The sequence below is a fragment of the Taudactylus pleione genome, unplaced genomic scaffold (genome assembly GCF_031769625.1).
Source record: "Taudactylus pleione unplaced genomic scaffold, aTauple2 ptg000156l, whole genome shotgun sequence".
NCBI lineage: Eukaryota > Metazoa > Chordata > Amphibia > Anura > Myobatrachidae > Taudactylus > Taudactylus pleione.
The window spans coordinates 15,698,864-15,714,590 of record NW_028284558.1 but is presented as its reverse complement, the minus strand read 5'-3'; the positions used below and the strand labels follow the sequence as shown (position 1 = coordinate 15,714,590).

Genomic DNA, 15,727 nt, shown 5'->3' with positions numbered 1-15,727 from the left:
GATTATCATCCTGAGTCCCTAGAAAATTGTTAATCAAAGTCTGCTCAGCACCTGCATGCTGCAGATTGAAATGTAAGGAACTGGATTCAAATATTAATTTCATATAATCATGGGGAAGAGATGTACAGTACAAAAAAAAATTACACTTACTTTATATCATTACTGAACAATTTATGTTGTGTTTGAAAATCACCTCTGTGCCAGGGTGGGATAGCTAAAAAGTTATAAAGTAAAATAAATGATTCATCATCGTGGTCTTACTTATTCTCTGCAAGATGCCACAATTATATATGTACAGACAGGGTCGGTGCAAGATGTCTGGGTGCCCTAGGCAACATTTCACCCACCGCCCCTACTCCCTCCAATTCATACTATGGGCTCTATTTATCAACATTATTTTTACTAAAATAAAGTGAAAAGGGGTGTTTTCACACCCTTTTCACATTATTTTAGTATCACCTATAGTTATTACAGGGCAATTGGAGTAGAATTCGTAAAATTCTACTCCAACCTCTAAGTATCACTTATTTTTAGTAAGCAGATCGCATTTCCCATAATTGTAATGGGAAACGTGATCCAACCAAAGTTACTAAAAATAAATTGTAAAAAAATTACGGAGAAAGCCCTGTGATAATAACGCCATCAGGGTCCAGGGTCTCCCCCGGTTACCGGACTCCTGCCCTGCTCTAACGGGGAGAGCAGAGCCCTGAGCCGGTCCCAGTGATCAGCTGTGTGGTCTAGACCGCAAGCTGATACACTGCAAAAACAAATAGAAAAAAAAAATTAACTTACTTGACTCCAGGGACCGGTGATCGGGGCTCCGGGTGATGTCCTCCCTCTGGTCAGCTGGTCTCCCATGGTGCACTGCGGCCCGGTCATCAGGTGATCCGGTCCCAGTGCAGTATGGGATATCACCTGACCAGAGGCATGGAGGATATCACCGGAGGCCCGGATCATGCAGGTAAGTGTAATTAAGGGAGGGGGGTCGCGGGGGGGTCCGCGATTGCGGGGGCGGGGCTTAGCAACGGGGGAGGGTAGCAGCGGTGGCCGGTTGGCACATGTGCGGGGCACTAGTCACGGTATTTTTTGTGAAAATATTGTGACTAGTGTGCGGAGGGGATTCGCAGGGACAGAGCTTTCTCGCAAGCTCTGTCTCTGCAAGGGATTTGTAGTAAATCCCTGTGATATTGCCTGAATTCGCAATGCAAATTCAGTCGGTAGTATCACACTACAATCTGCATTCAATATACGGATTGTAGTAAATAGAGCCCTATGTCACACATTAGTGACACCAATTTATAATATGTCACACAGCAGTTTCCAAGATTCATGATATGCTGTATACAAATGTCCCAACTAATATGTCACACAGCAGAGCCCCAAAATCATAATGTGCATCACAACATTGCCTCTAATTCATAATATGCCAAACATCCTTCTTTTCTTTTTCTTTTTATGAACTCAGTGGCGCCCTGTAGTGTGCGTGGCACCCTTAGGCAGCCGCCTAAAGCTGTATATAGATGTGTCCACATACATCTAGCCTCCTTGCACGTAAAATAGCCCTTCTAGTTGCGCCAGGCCGTGGCGTGACTCAGTAGCGCTGAGCATATGTTCGTGCGACTTTTTACCTTCAGATGCGTCAGAATAGAATGCACAAGCAGATACTGCTGATTAAAATTATTAAAATATATGCGGCATGCCTATGTTTTGTGTGCAACTGCGGGTGTATCTGCATGCAAAATGCTATGTTAGTGTCACAGCTGCTGACACATGTCGCATGCAGATACACCCGCAGTCGCACACAGAACATAGGCATGCTGCATATATTTTAATTGCTGTGCGACTTGTAGCGCACGGAGGATAGATGTATGTGGACACATCTGTATTTGTATACGTATATTCTGAATGCACAACACACGTAACTACAGGTACATCATATTTGCCATGGATAACTGTCACTCCAAGCCAGGATGAACTTTAATTTAAAAGCAGTTATTTAAAACAATTACACATTAATTTGAATTAAAAGAGGGAATCCACCTCAGAAACTAAAATTTACTACAGTACCACCATCAATCATTCTTATTTCTAAACTGTTAAACTGTGGACAATCATATTGAACTAATTTTCAAATATGACATAGACCTGAGCAACTGAGCTTACAATCTTAGAGGGCCCGGGTTGTAGAACACTTGATACATACAGTATGATAGTGAAGTCACATCTGTAGCTGTTAGTGAGGAAAGTGTTAAGTGTCTACTGTAAGGCAGCAACATTATCAGCTGTCAATTTTAAAACATCCATTGGTAACTGGCATTGCTGCCCAGTGTTCAGTCGAGTGGTACAGTTGGAATGAGGAATTCAATTCAATAAATATAATACCAATTTAGAAAATATTAAATAACAATATGATTGACTTATTAATGCAATACCTGCCTTTATTATAGCCACAATAAATAAATGTGATTGTTGGACAAATGATACTGTAATATCACAAATAATATGTATATATAATAAACATTGTGGGAAAACCATTGTACCTGGTCTGTCAATGGAGCTACAAAGCTATGACTGACCATAAGCATAAAGAAGTTTCTAATTTTATATGCTAATACATTTCACACCCCAATATCAGTATAACAGTTGGACAGAAGCCCCACACAACTACTGTTCAGTGGCGTAACTAGGGCAGGGCGAGCGGGGTGCGTGCCCTGGGCGCCGTTGGACCGGCAGCGCGGGGGGGCGCCGCCGGCCACGGTACCGGCCCACCCGCCCTAGTTAGCCAGTGTAGCGCCGACTGCAATGAGTGCGGTCAGCGCTACACATTTACAGAGGACCGGCGCTAGGCTTCCAGCGCCGGTCCTGTGCTGCACGCCTGAGCCCGTTCCCTCCCCCTGAGCGCTTGCCCAATAGCGCCAGGAGGTGGGCTCAGGCTGTGCATAACACACGCATCGCCGCCAGTGCTGTAGGCGATGCGTGTGTTAAACAGCAGCCAATGAGAGTCAGATAGACTCTCATTGACTGCTGCAGCACCCACTGCAAGAGCCGGACTTCCGTCCGGCTCCTGCAGTGGGTAATGGGAGTGACGTCATGACGTTTGTCCCATAATGCTGAGCGCGCCAACCCGGGCGGAAGCGGCGTCGCGAGCAGGACCAGGAGCAGAGATTCAGGTAAGTATATTTTTATATATATATATATATATATATATAGATTTTTTTTAAACCTATCTGCACAACGGGGGAGGGGGGTGGCTACTAATGGGGGGACCTCTACTGGGGGAGGGGTGGCTACTACTGGGGGGACCTCTAGTGGGGGAGGGGTGGCTACTACTGGGGGCGCCATTGGGAGGACCTACTCTACTGGGGACTACTACTTGGGGGGGAACTACCACTGGGGGCATTATAAAAGGGGCCTACTACAAGAGGCACTGCACTCGGGGGACCACTACTGGGGGCAATAATAGGAAGGGCCACTACAGGGGGCACTGGATAGGGTTGATCACTACAGGGTGCCTGCAAAAGGGGACCACTACTGGGAAAACTGCATGGGGGGTTCTACTGCTGGGGGCACTATATAAAGGGCACTGCATAGGGGGGGGGACTACTACTGGGAGCACCATATAAAGGGCACTGCATAAGGGGATACCACTACTGGGCGCACTGCATTGTGGGGACTGCTACTGGGGGCACCGCATAAGGGGGAACACTACGTGGGGCACTGCATTTGGGGGGGCCACTACTGGGGGTACTGAGTAAGGGGAACTAATCGGGGGCTGTATAAGGGGGACCACTACTGGGGATACTGTATAAGGGGCACTACTATGGGCCTGCATAAGAGGGACCACAACTGCATACTGGGGGTATTGTATAAGGGGTACTACTGGGGTTAAGGTGCATATGGATGGGAATGTTCAGCGTGAAAATAAAGGGGTGTGTCATGTTGACACGCCCCATTTTTAAGTGGCCACGCCCACTTTTTCGCGCACGCGCCTTCGGCGCGCGCTCATCTCGGGATGTTGGGGGGGGGCTCCCTTTTCACATTTGCCCTGGGCTACAAATACCCTAGTTACGCCACTGCTACTGTTGATAAGTTGATGATTGGATTAGCTACATTTTGGCCTAGCACCCTCTGCCCATCATATTTGGCTACAAGTGGGGAAACAGGTGCCCTCTGTTTTAAATAATAACAACAAATGGTGGCCTGATTCTAGTCTAGTACCCTTAGTAATATCTGAAAGGCTACTGTTAGAGTCAAATCTGGAAAAGGTACCATTTTATGCGTGCACAAATCTGCGCCTATCTGCAGGTATGGAAAGTGGATGCCACCTGGGAAAGTAATCCTTATTTGCAGGAGAACAAATGTACAGTAGCTATGTTTATAGAAGGAAGAACACCAAGGCATCAAATAAATATATTGGGCCTGATACAGAGTAGGAACCAGACATGGCTGCTTCTATTGGCTGTTGAACTTATGTGATTTTATTCAAATGCCATTACAAAGTCCTTCCCTAGTGTACATCCATGTGTATAAATGTGTAAAGATTGAGACGCCCACTGTTAGCATCCACGCACGCTATAATACCGTCTTGTGTTTCTTTAGACGCCACTATCGTTTGCACCATCGTTGGAAAGAAGTACAAGGAGACTTACCAATTTCACCTTGGCATGTTGTGTTTATGTGATATTTCCCATGTCCACATTCTCCATCTTCAGGTACACAATGTAAGTCTCCAAATACAGCCCATTTATAACACACAGGATCATCACAGGGGATTGATTCTTCTAAATGTGGACAATTTCCACTAGTAATCATGGACGCCACTGTAACTTGTCTTCTTCTGAATTTATAACCTAAAACAAAAATAATTTAATTACTACAGTACACTATGGGCAGAATTCAATTAGCCGTGAAAAAAGTGCCGTCTGGCGAAAAGCAGATTTAATTTGCCTCATTCGCCTGTTTCGACACAATGTTTTCTCCATGCGCGTCCCCGATTTTCACCCTATTCCATAGTAAAAAATGCGGATAGGCGAAGGTTTTACAAAGCAAAACTAGTGAAGAGGACATCTTTTTTGGGGGGGGGAATTCAGTCTGTACCCCATAAGTGCTTCAGTGACCCTGGGAATCAATATAGAATAGTAGTAGTAGCCCTAATAAAGGTATTTAGTGAACTTAGGGCCTGATTCAGAGCCGTTCGCTATTTGTGGTCGTTCGTTCAAAAACAAGGGGTGGCTATTCAAATGATCCGTTCGCAAATTGCAGTCTGTTCCCACCTCTAAGTCTGAACAAGCGAGCAAAACATACGCTCGTTTATTTGATAAAAACGCCCCCTGGCCGCACGCACCATACGTCATGTCCGCTATTTATTAGATTAATCGAGTACATCGTACAGCGTATGAACTGCTCGCTATTCTTGTGGTTGGTGTTTTCAACCGCTATTTTGCGAGCAGTTCTGAGTTAAAAAAGACCAAGTGACGTGGTCAATGACGCTGCTGTATTAAATATGCACTCCCTTAAAACGCCCGTTTTGACCTTTAAGCACGCCTGCGTTCGGATCTCCACTCCCCGTTTTCAAGCACCTTCCCCTGTTACCACCCACATACGCCTCATTCTGTCACTCAAAATAGCAGGCCCTCGCTATATTGCGTACCAACGATTTTCGGCCGCACTGACTGGTTCGCGCATGCGTACTAAAAACCGTACGCATGCGCAGATGTGCGAACATCGCTCGGAACGAGCGTACTACCCGCTTGCGAGTGGCTCTGAATGAGGGCCTTATTTTGTTGCAATGTTTTTTCAGCAAAATAACTACTGAGGTTAAATTTGGGGTACCTGGAAAAGGGTATATTTTGATGCCTGTAAAATGAAGCCTCGTGCAATCCCCAAAACACTTGTCCCAACCATATAGCCCGCCAAAGTACCAGGTCCCCCACTTTTTTTCCATTTTCCATTACTTTTTTCATTTTTGTCCCAAAAATGACATGTCTTTTTAGGGTGAATTAAGTTAATTTTGTAATTTTTTTTGCTCTATTAGTCATTAAGTGGGGGGGTGGTGTCCAAAGAGTTCTGAACCAAGTCCTCACATTTGTACCCCAAAATATGGATTTTGCACTTCTTTTCTCCTGCCTTTTGCTGGAGAAACGTTTTTGCCTGTTTTTGCCTATGGAGTTTTTGCCTAGGCGAAAACTCCGGGGAATTGAATATGGAGATACTTTGAAAACAGGGCGAAAAGTGCAAATCAGTGAAAACTTTTCTCCAAACGGCACTTTTCGCGACTAATTAAGTACGGCCCTATGTAGCAAAAAGAGGTACTGTAGTTCACAAAGCATTTGCTGTTGAATAATTCTACTGACTCTTCGACAGAGCCGGCCTCAAAGACCGTGGAAAAATAGGTGAAATATATCTTACTGTATTTTAAGAGTGTCTGAAAATAGATCTCTATGCAGTGACATAGATAATGTACTGTATATTTCTGAATACAAAAAAATTGTAACAAACTTGGCCACACACACAATCAACTGCCATCTTCCAATTCACCATGGCAGTGATTCAGATCTGAAGAGTCACAACACCTCTGGTTAGCGATTTCCAAAACATTTGTGGTACATAGGTTAGTGGAGGTCATTTACAAGGTGCAACGATATGGCAAGTGTTGCCAGATTTTCAACAAGGGTATCAGTTTGTAGAGTAAGATGGCGGCATATGAAGAGAAACAGAGAAGTTTTGGACAGGTGGAAGGGACTGATTAAGCAGATCAAGGGAATCTAGTGGCGGATCACAACATTACCAGGCCCCATAACAATATTTGGAAGGGGAGCAATGTTGGTCTATCCTTTTGCTGCTTCTGCTTTGTTGTTCTGAGGATGCATACTTGACCCATTTGGGCTTAACTGCATATGCTCTGTGCTGATAGGAGATGATAGTGTCATCCAGGCAAAATAGCTACTGCATCACCTGCAATGGCATCTCTTCTGCAATAAATGTACTTACTTTCTAGGAGTTAGTTAATTAGTTTGTTAGTACTTTAAATTTAATGAAGGGGTTAGTTCTAAGTGGTAGGCGGACCTTTTAGTGACCATGGGTCTTTAACTTGTAGAACATCTAGATGGAATGGTATCAGGTGGTGGTATCATGGGCTACAATGACTTGCAAACTCTGTAAGATAAATAAAGTAACAATAAATACCTTTTCTTCCGTGAGGGTCCAGACAATTTTCGTGTATACAGGGCCCCCAATCAGTCCAGGAAGATAATAAGCAGTCTGTGGGGCATGGGATGTTGCACAGCTGAGATTCGGATGGTGCTGGTCCCACACAAAACTCTGGTCTTACAGGTCTGTAGACTAAACAACACAGTACAATCAATCAATACTACTTTAAAATGCAGAGTGCCTTTCCACCAATGTTTATTTATTTTGGATAGTGGCTATCTGTGTGCACAGTAACAAGCCAAAAAGCCACATATCCCAAAACTCCATAATGTGATCCTGTTTATTTATATACTTAAGGGTATTTCTGTTGAGTTGACTTAAGTTCTGGGTTTGGATCAACACTTCTGCAACATATAATAATTATGTTTCTCCTTCTTTGTAGCATCAGTCTATGTATATAGCCATGGTTTTATATTATCAGAAATGGAAGCATGTTTGTGTTGCCTTTGGAATCTGACACAAAGCTTAACTCTTATAAATGTATCCAATGCAGTGAGCACAGCAGTCCTGTGTCTTATTCTAATGTAAAACAATAAACTACTGATAAACAAAACAATAAATTAAAGCTGATAGAGACTGAAAACTGCAGAATAAAACCACACCTAAAGCTATTTATTTTGTTAAAACTTTGTGATGGGATTAACAAAACAAAAGGCTAAAGTGTGAACATGGATAGCATCTGACAAAAAAAAAACACAATTTGTAATATTAAGTTTGTCTAATATTTCTAGAAAGACAGAGGGCTTCATTCAGAGCTGCTCGTAAGCGGCCGCTCGTTCGTTTCGAGCGATGTTCGCACATCTGTGCATGCGTACGGATTGTAATACGCATGCGCGAACCAGTCAGTCTGGCCGAAAATCGTGTGCTCTCTAAATAGCGAATGCCTGCTAATATGAGTGACAGGAGGAGGTGCATGTGGGTGGTAACAGGGGAAGGTGCTTGAAAACGGGGAGTGGAGATCAGAACGCAGGCGTGCCTAAAGGTCAAAACGGGCGTTTTAAGGGTGTGCATAATTAATAAAGCAGCGTCATCGACCACGTCACTTGGTTGTTTTATAGTCAGAACTGCTCGCAAGATTGCGGTAGGAAAAACCAACCACAAGAATTGCGATCAGTTCATACGCCGTTCGATGTACTCGATTAATCTAATAAATAGCGGACAAGACGTATGATGCGAGCAGCCAGGGGGCGTTTTTTCCAAAATTACGACCGCAAGTTTTGTTTGCTCGTTCAGACATAGAGGCGTCAACAGACCGCAAAGAGCGAACGGTTAATTTGAATAGCCACCCCCTTTTTCAGAACGAGCGAGCGCAAATAGCGTCCGGCTCTGAATCAGGCCCAGAGTGAATGTAGGAGATAACTGACCTTAAGCTGGGTACCTGTATCTTCAGATCTGCCTGCAGTGCATGCTAATCAGAAGATCCGTGCTTCTGGATGTGGCGGGGGAATGATATATATCGGGCGGTCGTGCACCAGATTGTTCATTGTGTATGGACCGCCCGATATATCATGCCATCGCATCTGCCGTCGCTGACATGGCATTACTCAATAGAAACCTGTGGGTTTCTTTCCGCAAAGTGCTGTGAGAGGGATCCAATCGGATCCCTCCCAGCATGCGCGTCGTTCTACACATGTGCAGAGGGACTTCTGGGTCATAAATTGAGAAGTCCCTCTCTCGCAAAGGGCAGCTCTTACTGACGTTATCAATGCATAGTTATAGTAACATCATTATATATACAGCAAGAGCAGGTACATGCAATGACTGGCGGGATGTATCGCATGCAAAATGCGATGCTAGATTCATTTCGCCCTTTATTATAATAAGATAAAAGTTCCACACATAGAAAAAAACCTGTGTACAGTCCATACCTTAGTTATACAATCTATAAATCCAACTATGGCCATCACTGACTTTTCACTAGGGATGTGCTGGAGGGGTATACAGTTATGAGACCGGCAAACGCATGCTCGCCGGTCTCAATACCGACAGCATAATCCCGGCAAGGGATCTAACATAGGCATCGAAATGCCGACACCTATGTTAATCCCGACGCCGCGACCTCGACAGAACGCCAGATCAATCATACAACACCGGATATGGGGAGGTTAGGTTTAGGGCACCCCTGGGGGATTTAGGGTTAAGCAACCCCAGGGAAGGTTAGGGTTAGGCTAGGGGAAGGGGGGTTAGGTTTAGGCACTAGGGGGGGTGGTTAGGGTTAGGCACCCCCATATGAGGGTTAGGTTTAGGGTGCGGGGAAGGGGGGTTAGGTTTAGGCACTTACGGGGGAGGGTTAGGGTTAGGCACTAGGGGGGGAGGTTAGGGTTAGGCACCCCTAATGGAGGGTTAGGGTTAGGCGGGGAGGTTTAAAAATACTTAAATTACCTCCGCTGTCGAGATCTTGTGCATCGGGTTGCCGGCGTCGGGATTTGAACCGCTGGGCTGACGTCCGGCGGTCAAACATACCCATTCCGCTGGAGGTGCTCATCAAACTGTTGCTGTTTATCCTCAGTAACATATTACATTGATTTCTATCCAAAGTGACAACTAATTTAACACCTGCTCGTTAAACACTTTATACACTTGTTTATTTAAATTAGCCCTGGAATGTATATTTATTGAGCTTCCTTATGACTATAACTAATAGTTTAGACCCTGTGCTTTCCATGTTGTCTTTCATGCAGTTATCAGCAATCTTAGGGCCCGATTCAGAGATCCACACAATGAAGATGTCAGACGCAAGTGGCCAATGTTTTCAGTCTGCGCATGCATCCGACTGTACATGCGTCCCGATGGTGACCTAACATCACAAAGACGCAGATCGAAATTGCAGGCAGATCCATGCAATTTCGGCAGGCATTTCTGGGAGGCAATAAGGGGGTGGCTAGCCGTGATTGCACTGACCCAAGTGGCCATGTTCAGACAGAGAAACTTTGGGGCTCCGAGTAGAACAGAGGGCCTCATTCAGAGGCGGTCGTAGGATGCAAGCGGTCGCTCAGAAACAGGGCGGCTGCTTGCGTCCTGAACGGCCGCCTCCATGTCGGTCGTTAGGCTGTGGGTTAACACCCACAGCTCTAACGACCGCTAAGGGAGATGGTCACGATGGTCAAGACCATCGCGACCATCTGGGCTTACGATGAGACCCTAGGGTAGGGTCTCGTCAACCTTAAGCCCCAGGGAGCTTCCTGCTCTGTTTGAGCAGGAAGCTCCCCACTGACATCACTGATGATGTCAGTGGGGACGCCCACAAAACGGCAAGCGTTCCGAAAGGAACACCTCCGTTTGACCGGGCACGCCCCCTGCCCGCCCAGCAAATGGAGTGAGCTGTCAATCAACATCAACAGCTCGCTCCGTCTGCTTCGAGCCCGCTAACGACGGGTGATCCGTCGTTAGCGGGGGCTCGCGCGTGTGCACAACGGAGCAGTCTCCGTCGTGCGCATGCCCTGTGGACCAACATTGAGTCGGTTGCGAGCGCTGAATAAGGTCCAGAGTCCTGACTTGAGTCTTCTCACAATTTAGAACTCGAATGTAAAAACCACATCCTGCGTGTTTTGGATTGCATTTAAGTCCCTCCTTCATGATTTCAGGTGCTGTGAGGTGGCCAAAACTGACTGGAAATGAATGGAGATGAATGTTATTGATGCTAATAATACTATAGGACAAAAACAGGTCCAAGTTAAATGATTTTAGCATAACGCTATCACACTGCTTCCTGGTTCAGGTCTTCAGCGCAACACTGCGCATCCGCAACACTGCGCATTCGTGGGCGTCTGAAGATTTTGTGAAATAGTAGCCCATAGGCTATTATGGGATAACGCAATTTGGAGATGGCATTACCTATCGGGGCAAAGCTCTGTAATGTTTCGCATTCCGGAGCTTGGTAAATCCAGCAGCACAGCAATCCAATAGGAGGCTACATTTGTAGATGAAAATGGAGTGACCGCAGCAAATATCCTTGATATCTGCTGCAATCCCTCCATAGTGCATCTAGGGGATCCCAAAAACATCTGTTTTTAGGCAATATCCTGCAAATATTAAACTAAGCATTAAACCAAGTAGTGTAAAGCATGGAGAAGTGGACTAGTGGAGAAGTTGCCCTTAGCAACCAATCAGCTCCTACCTATTATTTTATAGACTGTACTTAATAAATGCTACTTCAAAGCTGATTGGTTGCTATGGGCAACTTATCCACTGGTCCACTTCCCCACGCTTTTCATTGCTTGATACATAAACCCCTTAAAGTGAATCACATTCTAACCATCTTAAAGATTTGTATGGCACTAAGGGCCTGATTCAGCAAGGATCGCAGTTGCTTATACACACGCAATCGGCTGATTGTTGTGTACTGCGCATGAGTATGCATCGCAGTGCGCGTGCGCAAATCGGCCACTGTGATCAGGACTTGGATCGCAGGGGCTACACAGACCCAACTCAGAGTGAATGACAGGAAGTGCCGTTGTGGGTGGTGACGGGGGGGGGGTGGCCGGCCGAAGGCAGGCATTCCAGTGCGTTGCCACGGCGTTGCATGGGGGTGCATAAACTAACCACTGCGATGCCAGACGCAGCCTGAGGCCTCATAGCATTCGGTGAAGTAAGCAATTCCTGAGTGAGGTCTGACCTGCCTTGACTGTGTGTATGGGTCCGATGTAACCTGATGTTACCGATTGTTTCGCTATGTTGCCAAAGTATACGGATGTGAGCAAGGGTTAGTGGGCGTCCTTATGGTAGGCTGTGATCGCAATGTGAATGCAAACATTTACATATCACCGCTAATATTAGCAACTGCGTTGCGTGCGTATAAGCAGAATAGCGAACCTTGCTGAATCAGGCCCTGAGTACAGTTAAAAGATAAAAAGGCTGTTGGTGGAAGGGGATAAAAACAAAACCCACATCCCTAAATATCCAGATTAAAGTGACGTGTGACATCCAGCCATTTCTTCACTGTGAAATCTCAGCAAGACTAACTTTTCCCATCTTTATCCAAGCGACGTCTCATTAGAAAAAACATAATCTTCTGCTGCATCTGGACATTTCATGCAGAAAAGTAAAACTATTACAGGATTATTCATATGTAGCCATTACATAATAACAGATATATCACCAAGAGAGCTGGTATTAAGAATTCTCTCTAATGAATATAATTTGGCAGGATGTTATCATACTGCATTCTATAACAATACACTGGAAGCCTCCGCAGCCAAAGTATCTCAGACAAAAGAACAAAATTGTCAAACTACTTAAAAATAATTCCGGAGGCTGCTGAAACTGGGCATATAGAAAATTATTATTAAAAGATGCACGATTCCGGCTTGTGAATAATTTCAAGCTTGTACAATAGAGATGATAAGAGTTCAGATGTGTTTAACTGGCCCTACGCCCATCTAGCTAGGGGGGACACAATTTGACTGACAATACTTATAGTACAAATAAATGTAACTTTAGTATGAATGGGGAGTAGTAGCTTAAATGCAGAGCAATACACATTTACAGATGTTTCCACACACACCTATCGAAATGTCACAAAACCGCGCCATGCGTCTTTTTCTCTTAGTAATTTACCCAATTTACTAATGTGAGAAAAGCACAAGGTACGTGTACCAGTGTATTTGTGTGATATACTGCAGCTGTGTGAAAAAGATACTAATCTAAGATAAAAGGCAAGAGACCGACGGGGAGCGATATGAATGTGCCGCACCATTCATCCTACCACATAGCATTCATTGAGCAATTTACAGTATACTGTCAAGATTCCCAAAAAAAATACTGCGGGCCTGATTCAGCGCCGGACGCTCTGACAGAGTGCTCGCTCTGAATCAGGGCCGGGCATTTTTTTTTTCAGAACGGCCTCCTAGCAGCTTGCATAGCTGTGGGTGACTACCCACAGCTATAGCGAGTGGCCATGATGATGGTCACGATGGTCAAGACCATCGCGACCATCGGGCTTGCGATGAGACCCTTGTGGTCTAACCGAGCCAAAAGCTCTCCCACTGACATCACTTGTGATGTCAGTGGGGCCGGCCCCAGACGGTAGGCGTTCCCATGGGAACGCCTCCGTCTGGGCAGCCACGACCCCGGCCTGCCCACCAAAGGGGGCGTGCTGTCACTCAACATCGACAGCACGCCCCCTTTGGTACGAGACCCGGAGCGACGGAGTGCCCGTCGCTATCCGGGTCTCGCGCATGCACACGAAGGAGCTGGCTCCGTCGTGCGCATGTGTACTGGCCTACCATCGACCCGGTTGCGAGCGCACAATCAGGCCCTGAATCAGGCCCTAAGTCCTTAGTACACTACAAGTGTATTGGTATGCGGCTGCTGTGCAAAAAAGCATCTAAGGTGCACAAATGCTAGATAAATGAGGATACATCTGTATTATACTTTGTATTTCTATCTAATATGATTTGATATTTCAAAGCCTTATTGGTTCTTAGTGATGGCATTATTAGAGGAATCCCTTGGCTTTATGCTGTTAGATGTCCTTCATGCTTCTCAACATTCCTGGTTAAAAATTGGGACAAAAACTGTCCATGCTCCAATCTGCTTATAAACTGCACCCAAATCCATTCACAACACACCCATATTTGGTAATGCTATTTCCACAAATAACATAATCACACCCTTTTAGATTACAAAAAGTGGGATCCCTTCCACCAACAGGCCAGTACTCCTAATACTGATGCCCATATCACTGTAGTCCCTGTACAGAGACTACTACATGAAGAGCCCCATAGTATTATGATTTTTCCATACAACATTCCTAATTGGAAGATTGGGACTTGGTCACAAACTACTAAAGCAACAGCTAGATCCAGCCTAACCATGACCAAATTATGTCACACTCCCCTTTTCCAGTGGACAATGCCGTTTTAGGATGCTAAAAATTGTGACTTTTCCCCCAAAAAAATCAGGAATCTCTGTAGGTGCAGAGTACAGTGATACTGGGGCCTGATGTAGAGGTACATGGAAAGGGGCTGGTAGTCAGAAATCTTACATTAGATAACTGGGGCGAAAATATTTTCATGTCAAATAGGCCACTTAATTCATTAATAATAGAGGCACAGGCACGTGTAGTGTTCAATATAATTTGTGCCAAAATCATTAATTCATTTATATGGCCCCAATCAACGTAAAAACATTATTACCCTGTTATTTAATTTACAAATACTATTGACACCTTAATTAAGTAGTTATAATTGCCACCTTAATGCATACGGTTAATGTGCCTCTTTATTAGGTCTTGGCCGGACATATAGTTCAAACTAAATGCAGTCAGAGACAGGGCTGTACGTTCATACCAAGTGCCCGGAGGCGAAATAGGTGTCTCCGGCTTGCACATGTGCCGACATCCACCGGGGGCGGGGCTTAGCACCGGGGGGGTAGCAGCGGCTGCCAGTCGCCGCATGCACGGGCACTTTGTCACTGTATTTTTTCCGAATACTGTGACTAGTGTGCGGATGGGATTCGCAGGGACAGAGCTTTATCGCAAGCTCTGTCCCTGCAAGGGATTTGTAGTAAATCCCTGTGATATTGCCTGAATTCGCAATGCAAATTCAGTCGTTAATATCACACTTCAATCTGCATTCAATATGCGGATTGTAGTAAATAGAGCCCAAGATCATCTCCGGTGCTGACTTTAGTGTATATAAATGTAACTTTGCATAAGCACCTTAAATGTGGACAAATAATGTACTGTATGACCAGGACTTTGTCTGTCCAATGAACAGCCTCCTTCTTTACTCACTTTACGTGAGCTGTGCACTCAAGAAAATGAAAATTATCCACTACAATAGTTTAGGGTGCGTATTTACAAAATTTCGATTTTGTATTCGATTTTGTGATTGAATTAACTCACCTGAAATCAAATAAAATTTTGATATCACTGTCAAACTCCCACATTTACTAAAATTCAATTTTGAGTTCTATATCAAAATCGAATTAGATGTTGTTCGATTTTGACTAGTGATATCTTCTTCGGTTTTGGATGTCCATTTCAAAATCGCCTGTGAGTAGCCTGGCTGTCAATCAACAGCCAGCTCGCTGATTGGCAATAAGTGGCCTTGTTGTTGATTGACAGCCAGGCCACTCACAGTCAATCAGCGTCCCGTTACTATAGTAACAGCCAGTAATTGGCTTGCGGCCCTACAAGTACAGCAAACCTTGTGGGTCCTGTCACTTGCGGAGAAGAGCTGTATGTGTATACACATACAGCTTTTCTGTATCCAGTATGCCTCGGGACAATGGGGTTTGTTATGTTATGGGCATATCTGGCATGCTACTAGAGAAGCGGACCGACCTGCGCCAGGAATTAGGTGAGTCGTTTTTTAGGAGGTTATATCTGTATGTAATAAGATTTTACTTTCATTGGTGTGTGAGTACTGTCTTTATTTTAATATTGTCTTTACAGGGTGAATATAGGTACCAGCAGCCCCTTAATGCCCTGCATGCTGGTACTTGTGGTACCAGCATGCGGGGGAGAATCTATATGGGTCTATTTACTAAGCCTTGCATGGAGATAAAGTGAACA

At 44.9% G+C, this 15,727-nt stretch overlaps 1 protein-coding gene across 1 annotated transcript in view; it reads right to left on the bottom strand.

The window, feature by feature from the left end:
- The window catches only part of THSD7B (thrombospondin type 1 domain containing 7B), a 651,631-nt gene that overhangs the window by 343,378 nt on the left and 292,526 nt on the right, over positions 1-15,727 (bottom strand). The window contains exons 6-7 of the mRNA XM_088474863.1: positions 7,186-7,341; positions 4,650-4,850 (exon numbers count right to left, since the gene is read on the bottom strand). Of these exons, the coding sequence (XP_088330989.1) occupies positions 4,650-4,850; positions 7,186-7,341 (357 nt within the window). The remainder of the gene's footprint in view (positions 1-4,649; positions 4,851-7,185; positions 7,342-15,727) is intronic.